This window comes from Brachionichthys hirsutus, chromosome 9, assembly GCF_040956055.1.
Source record: "Brachionichthys hirsutus isolate HB-005 chromosome 9, CSIRO-AGI_Bhir_v1, whole genome shotgun sequence".
NCBI lineage: Eukaryota > Metazoa > Chordata > Actinopteri > Lophiiformes > Brachionichthyidae > Brachionichthys > Brachionichthys hirsutus.
The window spans coordinates 5402899-5421680 of NC_090905.1; the positions used below are offsets into that span (position 1 = coordinate 5402899).

An 18782-nucleotide genomic window follows, 5' to 3' on the forward strand; every position below is an offset into this window, starting at 1 on the left:
ATTGGCACAAGTAGTCAATCAAAAATAATATATTCTCAAAGCCCAATTATTAGATTTTCCCCAGTCCTTCCACCGCAGACTTTCACAGTGGATGGTGACATATTTTTATTGTTGTCTTGAATGACAAATATTTTCATGATTTAAACAGGATTTATGATGACCATAACGCAATACTCAAGAAAATATAATAAACTAGACAAATTATTAAACAACCTGCAGTAAATCTAAAATGTTTCAGATCAAAGTAAAAGGAACTGTATTTGTGACGCTTCGTTTCCGGCAAACCAGCGGACGGAATTATTTCACTGTGACACGCAAAGCTCTAGCGTTTCCGGCCAGCTCAGCGCATCGGCTCTGCGGTGTTGTCACTTTGCAGCCTTGTACCAGGAACACCCGGACGTCGAGGAGAGATGGTGCTTCTGACGATGATCGCCCGGCTGGCTGACGGGCTGCTGTTAGCCGCCTCGATGCAGGAGGACGAGCAGGTTCAAATGTTTAGCTCTTATAGCTCTAGTCGTAGCGGGGGTTAGCTCCAAGTGCGCCTAAACTGTGCACATCATGCTACAGTAGGCTAATGGTAACTACTGCTGTAGGCCTTGTCCTATCAGTAGACAGCATCAACCTTTTGTTTACATGAAAGAACGGGATCTTTGTTTAAACCCTCACCTGGCCACATCCTGTTCCAATTCATTTGAACATTTCTCCACCTCAACAACAAGTTTATTGGGATTTCTGCAGATCAATTAATGTATACAAAAACTGGTAAATATGTAGCCCACAACTTGATGCCCAAACAAAGGACTGCTAATTTAATATATATTCCACGTTTCAAATTAATGTCAAACACAGTTTTGTTGTGTCCATAAAGTCTTTTTTTTTTTTACTTATCAGACAATTTACGTGTCTAGATTATAAGATTAACCCTGTCAGATATTTTGGGCCTCTTGTCTACTTTACATATTTTGTAAATGACTTGCACTGCTGCTTCGGGGCACGCAGGTTCGGAGGACCCCCCTTTCTGCAGAGAGTTTGCATGTTCTCCCCGTATGTGCGTACGTTCCCTCTGGGCGCTCTGGCTTCATCCCACGGCCCAAAACAGTTTATACTGCAGTTTTTCTCCTAACTAAAGTTTGTTTGAATGATCTAAATAACTTCCTCTCTAGGGCCAGAGAGTGGATGCTGAAGTCATTTGATACGAGTCACTGTCAAGCATCTGTTAGCACACCAGCCCCTTCCTTTATAACTTATTTAACTCTGAACTGTTTCTGTTTGAATGGTGAGATCTGGAACTGAAACATTTTCCATTGTGTTTGAGAATGACTTTCCAAAAGTCTAACATCTCTCCCTCGTTCTCTTCTGTGCTTTCAAAAAGGGAAGCGAAAAGGTTTGTTGTGTTTCTGCTCTGTGCTTTTATATCGCATGTGTTTCTGTGTGTATGTGTGTGTTTGCCTTTAGCCTCAGATGTTGCATCATACATCTTTATGCCAACTATTTACTATCCACAACACTTTAAAGGGCAAGAACTGAACGCAATCAAGGACAAACGGAGTGAAACCTGAGCCGCAGTTTTGTCTTTGTTGCAGATCACCCTAAATTCTCTTGTGACGTTTTCCGCCCAATGTTCCTTGCATGGAAGTCTCTACTTCAGTTATCGCTGTGAATGAGTGTTGCTGTAACCGGTGATGTCTTTTGTTCATCTCTTTAGTTTAGTCGGGACCTTCAGCAGTACCAGAGTCAAGCTAAGCAGCTCTTCAGGAAACTCAATGAGCAGAGTCCCACGCGCTGCACCTTGGAGGCTGGTTCCATGGCGTTTCAGTGCGTTCAAGCTATCTAACGTTAACGTAGCATGGGTACATTTAGAATGGAATTATTTTCATGATGCTTTCTTGACAGCTTTAAATGATTTGTGTAACAGTGTGGTGCGACCAAACCAAACATTTCATTCCCTCAAGGTGTTTTTTGTTGCTTCTCTTTGCAGCTATTTTATAGATAAAGGTGTGTGCTACCTGGTGCTGTGTGAAGGCAGCTTTCCTAAGAAGCTGGCCTTTGCTTACCTAGAAGACCTGCAGGCAGAGTTTCACGAGCAGCATGGGAAGAGGGTGCCCACGGTCTCCCGGCCTTACTCCTTCATTGAATTCGGTAAGAAGAAAAGAGTCAAGAGATGTAGGGAAAAAACAAAAAGCTCTCTGGTCGGGAAAGTCCGACTCCTGATGGCAACGCTCACGTTAAGACGATATTTGTTTTTGCTGTCAGTGATTCTTGCAGGTTATTCAATTCTCTGTGTTTGTTTCAAATGTACTAGTGACCCATAATGTGTATTATTGACCCTGCCTCTGCTTTTGTTTTTATAATTAATATATTTATATAACTTCTGAGTCGAGTTTTAAAGCTGCACAAAACAGGTCTTCACCTTTTGAAGTGAAAATATTTATCTATATTGTTTGTATATTTGTATTGGATTTTTATACCTTGACTGTTCGGCAACTTTCTATTCTGTACTGCCGCTGGAATTCCAATTTCCCTGAGGGGATCAATAAAGCTCTATAGATCTAATCTCATTTAATCAATTCTAATCTAATAAATCAGATCTAACTACCCACCAGAACTGTTTTATACAAAAAGGTGGCGTTCAAGTTTAATTTAAAGTACATTTTTTCACCAGACACTTATATCCAAAAGACCAAGAAGTCCTACATTGACAGCCGAGCGAGAAGAAATCTGGGCAGCATCAACACAGAGCTTCAGGACGTCCAGAGGATCATGGTGGCCAACATAGAGGAGGTGCTGCAGAGGGGGGAGGCTCTCTCTGGTGAGTCCATCTCTCAACCAATTTAGTGGAACTTTATGAAAAATGGGGTGAATAGATTGTGTCCTGTGTCTCTCCTCAAGCCTCCTTTGTTGTGAACCCTTATTCCCTTTCCTCTGGTGTCTCCTCCCTGCAGCGCTGGACTCCAAGGCCAGCAACTTGTCCAACCTGTCAAAGAAGTACAGGAGCGATGCCAAGTATCTGAATACCCGCTCCACCTATGCCAAACTGGCAGCGGGTGGCGTCTTCTTCATCATGCTCATCGTCTATGTCCGCTTCTGGTGGCTCTGAGGGGGGGGGGGGGGGGGGGGGGGGTGAAAAAAGTGAAGAAGACGAGGAAGGTATTGAAGTGGAAAGTGAGTCGAGCAGTCCGCAGACATTAAGGAACGCCTTCGACTAAAATCGAGATCCCTGCTCTTAATAAGACTGTGCCCCCCCGCCCATTTTGTTCTCGCCTGTCCACGGATGTACGGTCTGAATATAAATGTCATAATCCATAATTTTATTGTAAGCAATTATACAGTTATAAGTTAGTAGTTGCCCTGGAGATAGGTTAAGATGGACTTTGTGAATGTCTGTGGGATGAGTGCTGTTGCTGGTGATTGAGTTTCAAATGTTGCAGAAAACTTAATTTACTTTAATGTACTTTAACAGGCCTGATTTAATCTTTTACAATGTCCACAAAAAAACAAAACTTTGTTTATCCTCAGCTAATCAAATGGATTTCTGTATTAACGTTCTAATCATAATGGAAACATACAGCATGTACGGGAAATGAAGATATTTAAGGGAAATAATGGCCTTTGATTTAGAACCTTTTTTTTAGATGCTGTATAGAAGCTTTTAGGAGCTCAAATGTTATTTCATCTGTATCTAATTTAGCAGTTTTACCAAAAGAATTTCAAGAGGAGGGCTACAGTAAAGTACAGAGTGAGCATACTCCCTTGCGTATCCCTGTAACCTCTGTGCTGCACTAAATCTGACCTCAACAGGCCACCATCCCTTCTTGTTCTGTGTGATCCAGCACCTTTGCGTTTGCAGGAACGTTTTAATCTGGTCCACGTTTACACATGTAGACTCATTTTGGTTCGTGCTGAGAGTCACAGTTTAAAGAACACCTTCGCTGTTGTTATTCTTTGCTATCTATGAATAAAATTATTTGCACAAAATGTGTCTTGTCTGTCAGGTGTCATTTGGCCGACCTGATAATGTTCCGGTGGGAATGCAAATGATGCTTATTTTCTTAAGGTCTGGGCAATTCCTCATAGTTTAAGTCATCAGTGTACAATTTACAAAACACTTTCCCAAACCTATGTCGAATGAAAAAAAGGCCTCTGTGTAAAATGTGGCCCCTTTGGGGACCCTGAGTTAGAAAGATCTCCCCTGGTTTGAATAGATATTGAATTACTTATTGTGTAAGAATATGCAGGTGATAATGTAACGTGCATACACATTTCTAGCTGTAAGAAGTGCCTGCACTGTGGCTGAATCAGCATTTGACAATAATTACCACACCTGGTCAGCAGATGGCGCTCTTCGTTCACAATAAATGAGGCTCAAACTCGCCCTGCCTTCTGCTCAGCGGCCTCCTGCTGAGATCCAAATCAGGTTACTTTAAAACATGGGGGAACACAAGTCAAGCTTCAGAAATCAAAACCAAATTCAGCTGCAGTAAGTAGATTGCTTTCCTCCCCAATCGGTAAACATCGACTACAAACACTGAACAAGAGCGTCAGTTTCATTCTTTAACTTGACGTAGAACAGGAAATGTCAAAGGGGGGAAAAAAACGAGAAGCAAGAAAAGGGTGGCTTGCTGAAAACAAAACCACAGGGCACAGGCTAACCTTTTCACCTCTACGGGGAAGTAGGTATCAGTCACTTGCGTTTTCCCCTAAAACAGCTTCCATTACAAGAACCTGCCTCCCTTTACAGAAGACTGTATATATTTAGATAAATATTTTGTCATTGTTTTAATGGATGGTTTCGTGTATCTTCCAAAAAGATCTCTGAGGGGTCAGAAACAAGGAAGAGAAACTTTGAATGCTGAAGTGTGTTATTATGAGTTTGTGCAAATGTCACAGAACACAGAGAGGACAACGGACCGCTCTGATTACAGTCTCCTTCCTCTCCAGATTACCATGGCAGCATTGGAGAGTGTGACAGTCATGTGAAAACGAAGCTGATTGGATTAAAATACTTTGTGTGATCAGGGGGTCAGGAATACAGAACATGTATTAAACACACACCCAGACTCACAAGCCAAGAGTGCAGCTCCTGCTAAACATTTAGCATCGTTCAGGAATAAAACCCGGAGTGTGTTGCATTGATAAAAAAAAATGTCGTCCCCCCCCCAACACACTCAACTATTCAACCTTAAAGAAGCAGGACACTGAAATGTCCCTTTGACCTTCACCCTCAGCCACTTTGTCTCAAGGTCACTGCAGCAGTCAGACATGCAAAGAGATTGTTTCAGTCATGTTTCAGACCAAATCCACACTTTACAGAGACGCTCTCTGTAGTGGAGGCCACACTGCAGACCTGCAGCATGGAATCGAACCCGTGACTATCTTCTGGTGAGGCAACAGCACGGCCCACTGTGCCACCGTGTCGCCACAGAAAAACAAATAAACCAAACGTTTGTGTGGGTCCAATTATAAGCAAAACTAGAGCTGAAACGTTTAGGCTAATTTAATTGACTTTATTGCATTACAGGTAGGTCATAAAACACACACACACACACACACACACACACACCTGCAGCTATTTGTTTTTTTTCCCACCGCATTTCTACATTTTAAGACAATAGCCTGACCTCCCACCCTGTCTGCTCTTATTGGCTGGAGGCTCTGAGCTCAACCAAATTCAGATCCAGACACGTCTGGAAAAGTGTACTCAGTAGAGAATATCCTCTGCCAAAATCAGAAAGTCTGTTTGAAATTAAACTCTGGCCCAAGTTCCAGTTACTGACGTGAGGGGAAGTTGTGAAAGACTTCATGGATCTGCTCCGGACTCCGGTATCTCGTTCCACTCCGGTATAGGATGGATTCGTCCTCGCTAGATTCCCAACCCTTCCACTGAATTTAACAGCAATCTATCTCGTACTGTTTTGTGTATCCCTGCTGATATGAGGACAAACAAATGGACACTGGTGTGAACACAACGTCCTTGGTGGAGATAATGATGCTAGCAGGGCGTTATGAGAGTGTACTATTCCCATGGCAATAACCCACTTCTTTATGACATGCAAAACTGCTGTGTGTGTGGATTCTGTAAACTGTATGCATGTTACGAGTATATAAAAAATATGGTTGTGCACTGCAGAAGCATCTCCAAAGTCATCTGTCAAAGATCACTAATGACTAGTGAGTGGCAGACCCTGTGTTTGATTTGTCCTCTGATTTCTACTGCTGGGTTTGTGCTACATTTTGAGGGGATTGCAGCGGCTCAGTGACGTGGACCGTCATCTCGAATACCCATGATAAAATGATGTTTCATCCCATATCAAACCAGCGTCCCTCCTCATCCCAGCTGCTTCTCCTCTTTCCTCTCCTTCATCCTCGTCCCTCTCACTCCTGTCTGATCCAATCAGAGCAAAGGGAAGCTGCAGCGACAGCAGCTGTACAGCAGAGGAGAGGGTCATAAAGTGCTGAAGGTCAAAAGAGGAAGTCAAAGGCCTCGATGAGTTATTGCTCCCAAAACGCACACACCGGGTCCTGGGAACTGGGTACTTCTCACAGGGGGGGGGTCACTACAATGTAATTTCCACAAGCCTGAACCTGCACTACGCTCTGTGTATTCTTTATCATCTCATCTCAGTCCAATAATGACCTCTTACAGCTTACCCTGTTTAAAAGCCAGCAGGCCTCTCTTAACTCACCGATAAAACTGATGTAATATTTCTTTTTTTTTCTCGCCACTGCTTACTTCCTCCCATCTCATCACGAGTCCTAGAACATTGCTTTATATGCACGTCAAAGCGGCACAAGCGAAGACAGCAAATAGAGCGAGAAGAAAGAAATGTGAGGCAAATTGAGAAACAGTTGGAACAGAAGAGTTTCCCACGTTAATAAATGTATGTCACACAGGCTCAGATGTTTGCGCAGAGCCGTGAGACGAAGGCTGGTGAACAAAATACCGCAGACATCATTCAGTTGTCTTTTCATTGAAGTTCTGTAAATGCCCTAGATTGGTATGTCAGCGTAATTTACAGGCAAGGCTACTGATGGGGGGGGGGGGGTTCAAACATTTAACATTCTTGTTTATTAATAATGTCCTATCTGGCATTCACACAATGTTTAGAAAGTGAGAGCTCAAGTGTGAATTCCAGCCATGCCTGTCTTTTAGCAGTTTGTGAATTTATGATACAATTAACCTTGGAAGATATGCCGAGCACACTCACTTTACACTTTACAACGCTCAGGATGCTACTGAAACACAACTACGCAAAGACAAACAACAGTCACTGTAAGCGTGTCGAATTTAGAAACGTGGGAAATGGCAAAACATTCAAAACATCGGCTGCAGATGTCTCCAGACGAACGAATAGATGCTTGCATGCATAGTTCATGCACCCTTTCTTTGTATATCATTCATTCCTTACATAACATAAATAATGTAACCTTTCATTCCAAACGAATCATTCATGCACCTGATTAATTCCAAAGACTGTCTTTTAGTGTCCTTCAGTACTTTTTTTCTCCTCTCTATCCAGACCTGGCTGTTCTCATTTTTTCCTGAGACGTAAACGTCACGGATCGTAGCAGATTAGTTTGACCCCTGACCCCCCCCCCCAGGGACCAGGGGCCTGACGACAGAGGCTCTCCAAAGTGCGTGTCAGTATTTTTGCATGTTCATGTGTTGCATCTTTAATCTAATGTGTCTCCCAACCTTGGGTGAAAGTTGACCTGGTGGGGGGGTCATGGTGTTAACTTCAGGTCCCACCGACTCCCACCATCCAGGCATATACAGCCCATAAAGCAGCCAACAAATGTACAGCAACTCCATGTAGAGTCATTTAAAGACATCCATTTACCTTCCATTAAGCTTGTTGTGCGTAATATCAAATATTTGATGCAACATGATTGGGGTTTAGGGAACGGACGATTCATTTTGGATTTAGTCAATCATGTTGAAATGAATTATACAGTATTTGCTATTTCTTCACCGAGTAGTAGTTTGAACCAAACTATAAAGACTTGAAAATGACAAATAAATAGCTGGAAACTTGTTTGTTTTTTTTGTGTTAATTCAAGTGTTAGGGGCATGAACCTCGCAGAGCCCACATGACACTGCCAGGGTGCCGTTATTTTCCCACAGCTCAATATAAATAGCCTGCAAGTGTGGGGTGATTGTGGGCAGGCAGGGGCATTGCAGGGAGGATCCCATCCGCCCACAACAGCACATTCTTGCCCACCTGGCCCTGCAGAACACCAACACCTAGCAGGATGTGCTCACACACATGCACACAGCCATCCTCCCCTCACACCTTTTCTTCATCACCTGTTTCCACACCTCTTTGTCAACTCCTCTTTCATTCCCATCAGGGATCATTTGCCCGAGGTTTCTACTTATATATCACGCTTGGTCACACCGCGCTGGCCGACTCGCCACGGAACACCAAATTGCACGCATTCACTCACACATAGTATGCTTTCCTTTAGAATGCGGATAACTAAGAATCTGCATTCTACTTTGGGTGTAACATATTCTATATCGTCAAAGCCACAGGACTTAAACTAACTTTTCAATACAGTTCTGTTCTTGCTTTGTATGATGTCTGCAGCATGACACTTTTGGTAAACACTGAAAAGAAAAGTGCAAATACAAGAACAAATCACAAATTTGAGGTTAATTTTTTTTAAATGAAATGACCTGTACATGAAGTAAGATAGTTTTACTTGTAAATTCAGCGTAAAATAATAAGGTCCTAGGTTACAAATAAAAAGGGTGGATTTAAAAATAAAATAAAAAAAATTGGAGAGATGTAAAAAATGAAACGGAAGAACGGAAGAACTTTTCATGCAAGATAATTCAGCTCATGTTTGCAGGTCTAAGACTTTAAATCTTTGCAAATACTGAAAGATGTGCAGTGCAATTAGGGTTCTATAAAGTGATTTAGCAGCTTGATGATCATTCAAAGGCAACCTCAGCTCACTTCCTCATCTCAATGTTAATGGACCGTAATGTCAATATGAATCTTGTACACTTACTTTTCATGAACTGTACTTTTCAAACAGAGATTATTTTACAGCACGGCTTCAATCTTGATATTTTACAGTGGAAGGCTTGTAAAAAAATAATAAAGTACACATATGTTTACTCTATTTTAAAACGATCCTGTGTTCAACCAAGTAAATGATTACACTGATGTAGTGCTGATTTGTGTGCTTCTGTGATTTATGTGGCCATTATCTGCCCAGATGTTGACATTTGACTCATATAACCTCAAGTTCACATAGGAAATGATTTACTGTGAGTATACTTGGAAACTTTGCTTCTCTGTAATTAAGACTCCATGTGGCTTCTGGTCTTGCTGACCCTACTGTGGGCGCCTAAATCTCTATGTTGACGCATGTGTCAAGGAGATCTGAAGTTAAACTGATTTGTCAGGAATACTCACATTCACAGATTTTTTCTGTTTGTTTTTCAGCGCTTGATACCGCCCAGTGAAGCACAGAGGATGATCAATACTGAACATATTTCCTTTGGCTTCTTGCCACCCAGATCTAGTTGCAAAGTGCAGACAATGCTAGACAAATGAAGCCACCAGCACAGCATATACAAAAATCCTGACCAGGGTGCAGGGGGCATCAAAACTTCACACCAAATGCTCAGGGGTTTGCGAATGCCCCATGTCAGCTCGGCCTGCCTGTTCGTCAACACTTGTGTTTATTAAACCAGATCTCACACACACGGCTCGGTGACGTTTGAACAGCAGCGTTGCACAATGATATGCTGCAAAAGAAAGAGCCGTTTTCATGATATGGCCTTTCTGCGGGACGAGGGCCTGCTACAGTTTCTGTTTATGCTAGCAAATCAGTTGCCATAGCCGGGAGAAGCGAACCAGTCTTTGCAACCACTAATTATAGACAGGCATCATATATACACTCGCCGCCTCTGCTGCCTGCCATCCTAGAACATAAAGTCCGGGTGACTTCTTAAATGACAGGTGCTGAATTGGTTTCCCATTTCTATCACATTGGGAGAAGAATTTGTGTTTGCATTTAAGGGGAGTGTACAAGAATGTACACATGCATGCACTCTCATACTATGTCCAGTGAAATTAGTCACTGCAATCTGCACTGCAATGCCCCCTGGACACTGTAAATCTGCAGATGCACTCATTCTGACTGATGGGCTCCAAATCGGTGTGAAGAGGCCCAACAGAGATGAAAGCGGTTCCTCCCAGCAGCAAGGCAGGCTGACGAGTCTAATCCAGGAGAGGTTATATTACTATTGTGGTATACCTGAACGACTTACAGCAAATGTGCTGTATTAAAAGAAGTGTGGATAACATCCCAGTTAATCAGTTTTTACCTGGGTGTCTTTTCTTGCCATCAGGATTACCTAAAAAAAACATGGTCATCCTGAGTGGGAGGGTCTTCGGTCACCATGGAGTCCAATAGAGATAGGAAATATAGGCAATATACCGATACGTAGATCTTAATGGAAAATGTCAGTTACATTTTGGAGGTTGGCGTGTTTATCCAGATCCAAAAGACTGAAGTGTTTTTGTCTGTTGGGCCCATCAGTCTGCTGAGTACCAGAATAGGTTCTGCTTGTTTTCCTTCTGAGTCCATGACTAAAACTGCACTTGTGTATTATACTTTTGTTATTGGAGAAGCTGGAGGTGTCAGTTAGAGTAATCTCACGCAAGAGATTTTGAAGTTGGAGTAGTTAAAACAACAATGGTTCAATGTGTGTTTTTGCAGCACTTTGCTCTCGAATGCACGACTTTTTTTCTTTCAGTGTGTTAGACTCCGTCGTGGAAGTCTTTGATCCGTGTAGTGGCAAAGGGGAACTACCGGTAATCAGTTTTCTGCTCACGAGGCAGTCCACACCCTTTCTGAAGCCTATATCTGCAGTATATAAAAAATATATATATATATATAATTACTACTGGCTCACTTGCTCATATGAAATGTGATTATCAAATAGTTACGCGAGACATTCTGAATGCAAATAAAAACCTTAAAATCGTGTGACAAAAATGCATGGGGAATACTCAGAAAGCGACAAATCTGTGGCCGTTAAATTGTGTGTTTTCTAACAGAAATGGAAAATAAGCAAACATATAACAAGCTTGATCAACAACAAAAAAAGAGCATCTGTTATGCTGCCAGCACCTGACACAAAACCACACATGGAGAGCAAAGCGCTTGACATTGGCCAGAGCAACAAAAGCATTGTCAGTACGGACCCCTGAGGAGATCAATTTGCTCCCCCCCCCCATTTTCAGGCCTTTCAACAGGGTTGAATAGAGGACAGAGGGCTGGTCGCAGCAGCAGGGGGGGCCCCGGCAATGTTTCTCTAGTGGGGTGTAAGGACAAACAAATCACAGGGATGAGACGTGGTCTAGTTTTTGTGATAAGCCTGTGATTTACACCTGGATAATTCAGTTTTATAAAGGATAATTAGTTTGGGATTACTGTGGCCACTTACAGTCGCTCAAATTAAAGCAAGCGTAAATCTGTTAATAAGTGAGCCAGTTTAAAGAGTGCTCTGGTCCTCCTGCTTTGTTGATTATATAGCACTAAAAGCTGCTGAGAAAAAACAAGTGGAGTTGCATGATTTGGATATGAGGTTTTAGACATAGGAGACAAAGTTCACGCTGATTTTAAAGTTACAAAATCTCTCAATGAATAGATTGTCATGTGCTGCAAAGCGAAGTAGAGCTGAGCCCTGCTATAAAGTCCGTTTTGCGGCAATGAAAAGGCAAGTAAACAGTGGGCGTTAAGAGACAGAGACAAAAACGTGCAGATCATGGGAGGAGAAAGGGGAAAAAAGCCATTATTGAACGGGTTAATTTTGAGTCATACCAGACTCCCGAGAAGTAGAGAAATAAGAAAAAATTCCTCCGCCGCGGCGACAAAGAGACAGAAAACATTAACTTCTGGCGTGCTTGCACATTGTTTCCAAAGTAAAACAGACAATTATATTGCGTCATGTGATTTTTTTTTCCAACTAGTAAGAGACACGATTTAAAAGTAAGCTTTTATGGAAGTTTTACGCAGCTTTCCAGCCCGACGATAGAGCCGCGCTCACTCCAGCGGAAGGATACGAGTTTATTGCGCCTCCTCCTGCAGCGACTGTGAGCGAGCGCAGACTCAGAGGTGGAGGAGTTTTTCCACGGCGGTGCGTGACGCGAAAGCGTTTTTTAAAGTGGGTTTAGCGCAAAGTCTTTCATGGCGCGTCTCCTGAACTGCGTAAATGTTGTAATTTGGCACTAGTTAAAGTCTTTTTTGGGGGTCTTGGACTCCTTTCCATCGACACTTTTAAGAAGTACGCGTCCCAGGAGGCAACTTAACTTTTGGTTGGCGACCTTATGTGGATTCTACAGAAACCATGGAGCATATCCCCGGTTCCTCTTCGGGCAAATCGCTAGTCTCCGTCTTCTGCTTCATTCACCTCTCCTTGGGTAAGTTCTTAAATTACCTTTTAAGTTTATTTTACAACAAATTATAACTTGGCATGGCCACGTAGCATCTCTATAATACCAAGTAGAAAGTCATGTTCCTGCGCGCGGATTCGGATGTTGCGTAAACACGCGTAAAAAGCCCTTTCGTGTAAAAATATAATCAAAATGGACACTTAACCAACTTTAAATCGTATGAAGTAATCCAAGGAGATGCTAGTGACTAACGTAGTCCGCGTAATGTGCGTTTCACGCCGACCCAGGGCCATTACTGCCGGTCAGAAGTTTATTTAAACCAGTTTAAATAACAGCACGGATGCAATGACCTTAAATGTGACTCAGGCGTGTCTTCAATTAAGGACTAATGAGCGTCCACTTAATGGGAACCAGTTCCAGGTGCGGGAGTCGGTTCTTCGGCGCTTGCGCCATTTCGAGGCGACTTTACGCAGAAAGCACGAAGAAATGAGGTGCTTTTAGACGTACGAAGAGATTCGTCAAGTAGACCAACAGACCATCAAGGTTATTTCCAAAACACAACAGAAAGCATCCCGTTTTAACTTAGGTTTATAATTTATTTGTTCCACGTACATCTATCCAGAGAGTGAAAGTGTTTTGAAGTGCAAACCCCAGTTGCTGCGGATTTAAAGCTGGTTTTCTTCTTGATTTATTTTTGGTTCGGGGGGTTTCCCTAGACTTGGCTCATGCATTGATGTTAAATTGTTCATTTGTGACTGTTAAGTTAGAAACTTCATTTAGACTGTGGCTTATTTTCATGCTGTAATATTTCCCCCCCATATATTTTTCTTGTGGCGGCCTCAAGAAATGAAACATTGTACCCTATAGTTGAGGAAACCTTGGCAGCGTTTCTTTTCCTTCATTTTATGTGCTTTCCTTTTAGTTCAGACTTGATGCATGCAGCTCGACTGTGCTTCATTATATTTCCATGGACGATAGATGACTTCTGAGCACTAGAGTTACACAAAAGGCAAAAAGACAATGTACAAGTGCTGCAGGCAGTGCAAGGAGGGGTGGTGGAATGTTGTTGGTGTTTGACATTCCTGCCACCCTTCTCCCTCCCTCTCTGCTCAGCTTCTTTCTTTCTCTCCCCCACACGTTGTTCACCATTATTTTCCCCTCACACTTCTCTCTCCATCCTCACCTACGTTTTTATTTTTTACCCATTTTCCCTTCAAATGCTGAACTACTTTATTGTTGACATAGTAGCACACCATGCACAACTAATCACAGCCTGAGATATGTGCAAAGCAAATGTGCATGTAGTGAGGTAAGGTTTGCTTGTACGTAAATAGCACCTGTATCTTGAACCAGTTTTGAAATACTTAAGGATGTTTATTGCGCCACAATTTCTTTCTGCAATATTTGGAAAGCAATTCTCAACAGGTGCCACAACAGTGATACCCTGTGAAGGTGCAGTGGAAATATTTATAATAGTCCATTATAATTAAAAAAGAGAGAAACACAGGGGATATTCACTACTACAGGGCAGTGGGAGCCAGTTCATCAATTCCCCTGAAAATAAAGAAATATTGACTGAGACAACTTGGGATGTTTGAACAGGACAGATAACCAGTGGGAAGAAATGCGGTAGAAAATTGTCACCAGAGGAGGAACTGCGGCCAACTAGTTTAGCCATCTGCACAAACATCTCTTTGTGCAGATTAGGCATGTGTCTCTTTCATGACTTTAATCTCTAAGAAAGAAACGAGTTAAAAGTTACACAACAAGAAGGACTAAAGGTTCAGTCATTCATTCTGTGAAAACTATGGAGAAAGTCCTGGACAAAGATAGTCAGGTCTGTCTGACTCAAGAAGTCTGCAGGTGCTGAGACAAAACAAGTGGTTTGTTTTTGTTCATGACTTCCCCATAGGATTACATGTTATGGCTCCTTTTGCACCTAAATATCAATCATAAAATGTGCTTCCTAAATAGTTCTCATTCTCCACAGCATTGTCTTTTGTGCTTGTTGCACCTGCTGCTAAATCTTGCTTTAAGTTGATTATATTTAAAATTAACCTGTTCCTTTCTTCCTCTGGATTTCTTTTCAAAGAGTCGTTGTACAGCATTCTTCTATTATTTGTAAATTATACTTAAAATTTGTTAACAATTATTATTCTGCTATAGAATAGAACATACTCATAATTGTAATTACTTGTAATTACACAATTACAAGCATGGAGAGTTTTTTTCATTGTTTTGTACATTTAAAAAAAATACTTTTTCCACGGTGATTGTTTTACATGCGGATCCACAGAAATGTCTGAAAATTTTGTTACACATGCGGAATAAATGACAGCCATCATCAGATAAAGGCCTTAGACATGCTCCCCCTCATCATGCTGCCACGCTATTGCAGGAAGTGTGGGTGCCATCTTTGCGGCACACAAGATGGATTTTATCAACATGGTGGAATGTGGATGGCTACATTTATTTGCCCGTTGCAAACAGCTGTCATTGTGTGTGTTTCTGCTTATTTGCCTGCGTGTGTGTATGACCTTGTGGATACAAATTGACAAAGGCAAACATTTGTGCCGCCCATGATGTACTTCCACCCTAGCAAAGCCGTAGCTGTGAAATGTGATTTATTTCTGCAGTTGCTCGCCATGTGCAGTGATACAAAGATATTTATTGAGCCACCCACAACAATGAAACATTTACTGACCATAAATTGTACCCACTCCCCTCTGCATGTGGTAACACCCTCTAAGCTTTCCCTTTGCTTTTGTTTTTCCATTTCACATCTGTGGTCTGCAGATGTTTTCTCAAGAACACGCGTTCTCTTCAGTTTGTTCCATGTTTCAAATTACATTCGAGTTATTTACAAGTTGATCCTCTCCACCCTTTTGATTAGTAGTGTAGTTAAAAGTCCACAAAAAATACCTCCACAAATTTGGTCCTCTACTTGTTGGTTGTAGTGGAGAGAGTAGTAAATCATTTGTATGTTTGTTTGTATTTGTCATCAGGGGACGGTCTAGCTGTGGCAGATGTGCAGTCTGTGTTTGCAATGCAATGGAGGGGTGTGTAATAATTTTCAAAACCTGTGATGACAAGTGAATAATTTGAGGCTACTTTTGGAAAAAGTACTTCTTGCATTTTAAAACTGCAAATTTAAATAAAGAATACAATCGTGTTTCCTTATATCTTGCAAAATGTATTTACGCTCACAAGAATGTGAGAATCTTAAATCAGATGACATGGGCATGAGCTGATGGAGACTAAGCAAACACACTTTCCATCTAAAACACTGAAAACAAAGTAATCACAAGCAGCGAATGACTCATAATTTGCATTTAGTGCACCGCTCTTCAATTGATTGGAAGAATTTGCAGGAAATAAAGTATTTGCTCGGTGTTGTGGTAATCGCTGAAAGTTTATTTGAATTTTTTTTTTTTTAAACAATCATGTTGCTGTTTAAACTACGCTGCTGTGCAAAGTACACACTTGGCACATCCTGAACACTGTGCATGACCTATTGCTGCAATTGATCTTCCTCGGCTATGACAACAATTTCACCGTGGCATCATGGGGTGGAAATGTATAGAGCTTTTCATACATTATCATAAGTTGTCTTGTAGCCTGTTCCTGAGGTCGGTTTTCACCCACCAAAATTGGTTGTTATTTCATAAATTCACTTTACTCATTACATACCAGTTATTAATGTAAACACACAGCTCTAAACTGGAGGTCTGTGTGCTCTGCCTGTAGCTGGTTTATTGTCAGTGAAAATAAGCATACAAACAGCCTGAGTTTCTTTTTTTTTTTATTAAGTCAAAAGTGTTCTGTCCACATGCAGGAATTTGGCTGGAACCATAAGCAATCCCCCCCCAAGTACGGCTGTTTCATCATCATTATCAAAGGAGTTATATTTTCAATGGCCAATAACTCCAGAATGAAAAATGGTAGGAATTTCATGTGGATTGGATCGAGAATGACGTTATGAAAAAATATTACATTTTAACATTAAAAACTGCATTCATGGCTTCAAAAATCTGTTAAAAGTACACATCAAGTCCGATTCACTTTGACTTTTCATGGTTGGTGTATAAAGATAACAACAATTTAGAACTTTTTGGTGATAATCATAAATAAATATAATTATGAGGTCTGTTCTCTGAGTCCTTTTCTAGGTTATTCTATATTTTTGATTGTTTATTTATTATTCATATGTTCCACTTATTTATGTTGTAATCTACACATGTGCAGCACTTTGTTTTAAAGTGCTTTTATAAATCGAGTTGAGTTGAGCTTCTTTTGGAATGGCTCTGTCTTTGCCAACCACCCTTTCAAATAAAGTTGACCTGAAAGACTAAAGCCTGAAAGCCCCTGCTTGGTTTGTCTGCCTGGTTTTTCTGCTGTTTGTGTGGGCCAGTAAAGCTTCCCTCAGGGTAATAGCGTTTAGTTTGAGCCTCCTCTCCCTTCTTCCATGCTGAGTTAAGGGTATTTTATTGCAAGTTCCCATGGCGACTCTTTGGCATGCTGGATATGAACTTGAACAGCAATACCAGGAAATGGGGTTACTTCCTCGGTTAGTGTGAACAACTTCCTGCCCTCTGCTGTGTGGATGTGCGCCAGGTTCTAAATGACACACGCTCAGTTCGTGTGCCGTCTTTGTCTGTAGTTTCATAATTACTTCCGCATCTCATCTGCTCAGCAATTCTATCTCTATCATATATCTCTAAGTTACTCTTTCTGCCTCTTTAAAAGACTTTATCTATCTCATGACTAGCTGACTCTTGAATGACCTGCTGGCGTGTCGGGGACAAAGTAATGGCGAGCGCTGAGAGAGAACAACACTCCTCCCCCATTTTTATGTCTACGCTGTCAGACTCAATTATTTTCTTTTTTCATTAAGATTCTGTCAGGATAAGGCACACATGGAAAAATGGTTCAAACTTGGTTTTCGTGTGAATTTATGTTATTGTGCATTTAGTAGTTTGGTTGTGCCGTTCAGCTTACCAAAGCCAAGGGCCACCAGCCCTACGTACAAGCACCGCAGAAGTCACAGAAAAAGAACATTTTATCAAAGTAGCTCTGAATTCTAGTAGTAGTTTTTGTTTTATTTTGTTTTGCTCAGATTATAATCGGTTGGTTTGTAGCTAGATGGGGTGTATGGACGGATGGCATGTTATTAATCCCCACATGGGGAGTCTCCTTTTTACAGGAGCTGACACAATGTCCCAGAACTGTAAAAAAGTGACCAACATGCTGATATATTTAGAAAGAAATTCTGATGTATAAAATACAATATAGGAAAATGCAATGTATTGTTTTACTTATCAACACAACGCACAGGGCTCTGTTCACAATAAATGAAAAAAACAAAAAAATATTATATGAGATGGTGTATCCAAACGTTTGTGCATGTGCACAGTAGCCTGTAGTTTCACTATTGACTTTGTTGTTTTAGTCTTATCAAGGCTCTCATTCCTGGGAAATCTTTCCGTCTGTGGTTCATTGATACGGAAGTGTGAGAACAGCCAGGTAAAGAGATTTCAATGTTGCTGATACGAGTCTAGACAATACTTTGCTCAGATTAAAATAGTGTAGAGTCAGTGGCTATCCCAAATCTGGTACGATCTTTGCATCTGACATTGTAACAGTGTCCACGGGAAGCTTGTTGAACCTGTCCTTTTTTTTTTTTTTTGGAAATAACGTGTGTCTCCTGACTGGGTTCCATTCCTCACATGCCATAGCATATGTTGTGTTGGCCAGATTAACTGTGTTTAAAACGGTTTAAAAGCAGATTGGATTGGAAATTTGCATGCAAAAATGGATGATGGCAATGTGATGTGATCATTTCCTCCATCTCACGTGGAACAATTCGTGATAAATCGATTATATTCAATATATCCCTCAGCTCTACTGTGAATATATGTATGTCTGTCACAGATGGTTCCAAAGTAGCATACAATCTCCATCTGCAGGCTATTAATTCATGTTTTGTTTTGTTTTCATCAGTGGATGCCATTGCAGTTGAAACACATGGAGGCATACTTATGTGCATGCATGTGTGATGGGATCATGAATTTCACAGTGGTTTATGCATGGTATCCCCATGTCTAATGGACACTCGTCTGTTCCAGCAACAGTTCAGACTGGACCACAGACATTGTGTGTCATATGCTTATCACTGCCTAATCAAATCAAGTGGGGTTAAGTATAGTTGAATAGAATTCTCAAGTACTCTTCCATTTGAGCAGCACTGTGATTAACCTAGTTGCTGGACTTGACACTGACTGAGCGCACTTCTTCTGTAAAGACATTGTTTACATTTCTTCAAAAGCAGTTGCGCTACCTCCAGTTTTGTAAATGAGTTTATAGTGG

The 18782-nt window shown here is 41.3% G+C and overlaps 2 protein-coding genes across 3 annotated transcripts in view; both read left to right on the forward strand.

The window, feature by feature from the left end:
* The first annotated feature begins 362 nt into the window (after window positions 1-362).
* On the forward strand, window positions 363-3110 carry sec22bb (SEC22 homolog B, vesicle trafficking protein b). Of its 2 annotated transcripts, XM_068743381.1 has the most exons (6): window positions 411-485; window positions 1373-1384; window positions 1706-1815; window positions 1979-2139; window positions 2663-2809; window positions 2943-3110. In XM_068743381.1, the coding sequence occupies exons 1-6, from the start codon at window positions 411-413 to the stop codon at window positions 3095-3097; spliced, it is 660 nt and encodes a 219-aa protein (XP_068599482.1). In that variant the 3' UTR covers window positions 3098-3110. The 2 variants fall into 2 exon arrangements, with proteins under 2 accessions (XP_068599481.1, XP_068599482.1); XM_068743380.1 differs by lacking the exon at window positions 1373-1384 and having other exon boundaries at window positions 363-485.
* A 9260-nt stretch (window positions 3111-12370) lies between these two features.
* The window catches only part of notch2 (notch receptor 2), a 29813-nt gene continuing 23401 nt past the window's right edge, over window positions 12371-18782 (forward strand). Inside the window, exon 1 of the mRNA XM_068743934.1 lies at window positions 12371-12443. Coding sequence (XP_068600035.1) covers window positions 12371-12443 — 73 coding nt within the window. The remainder of the gene's footprint in view (window positions 12444-18782) is intronic.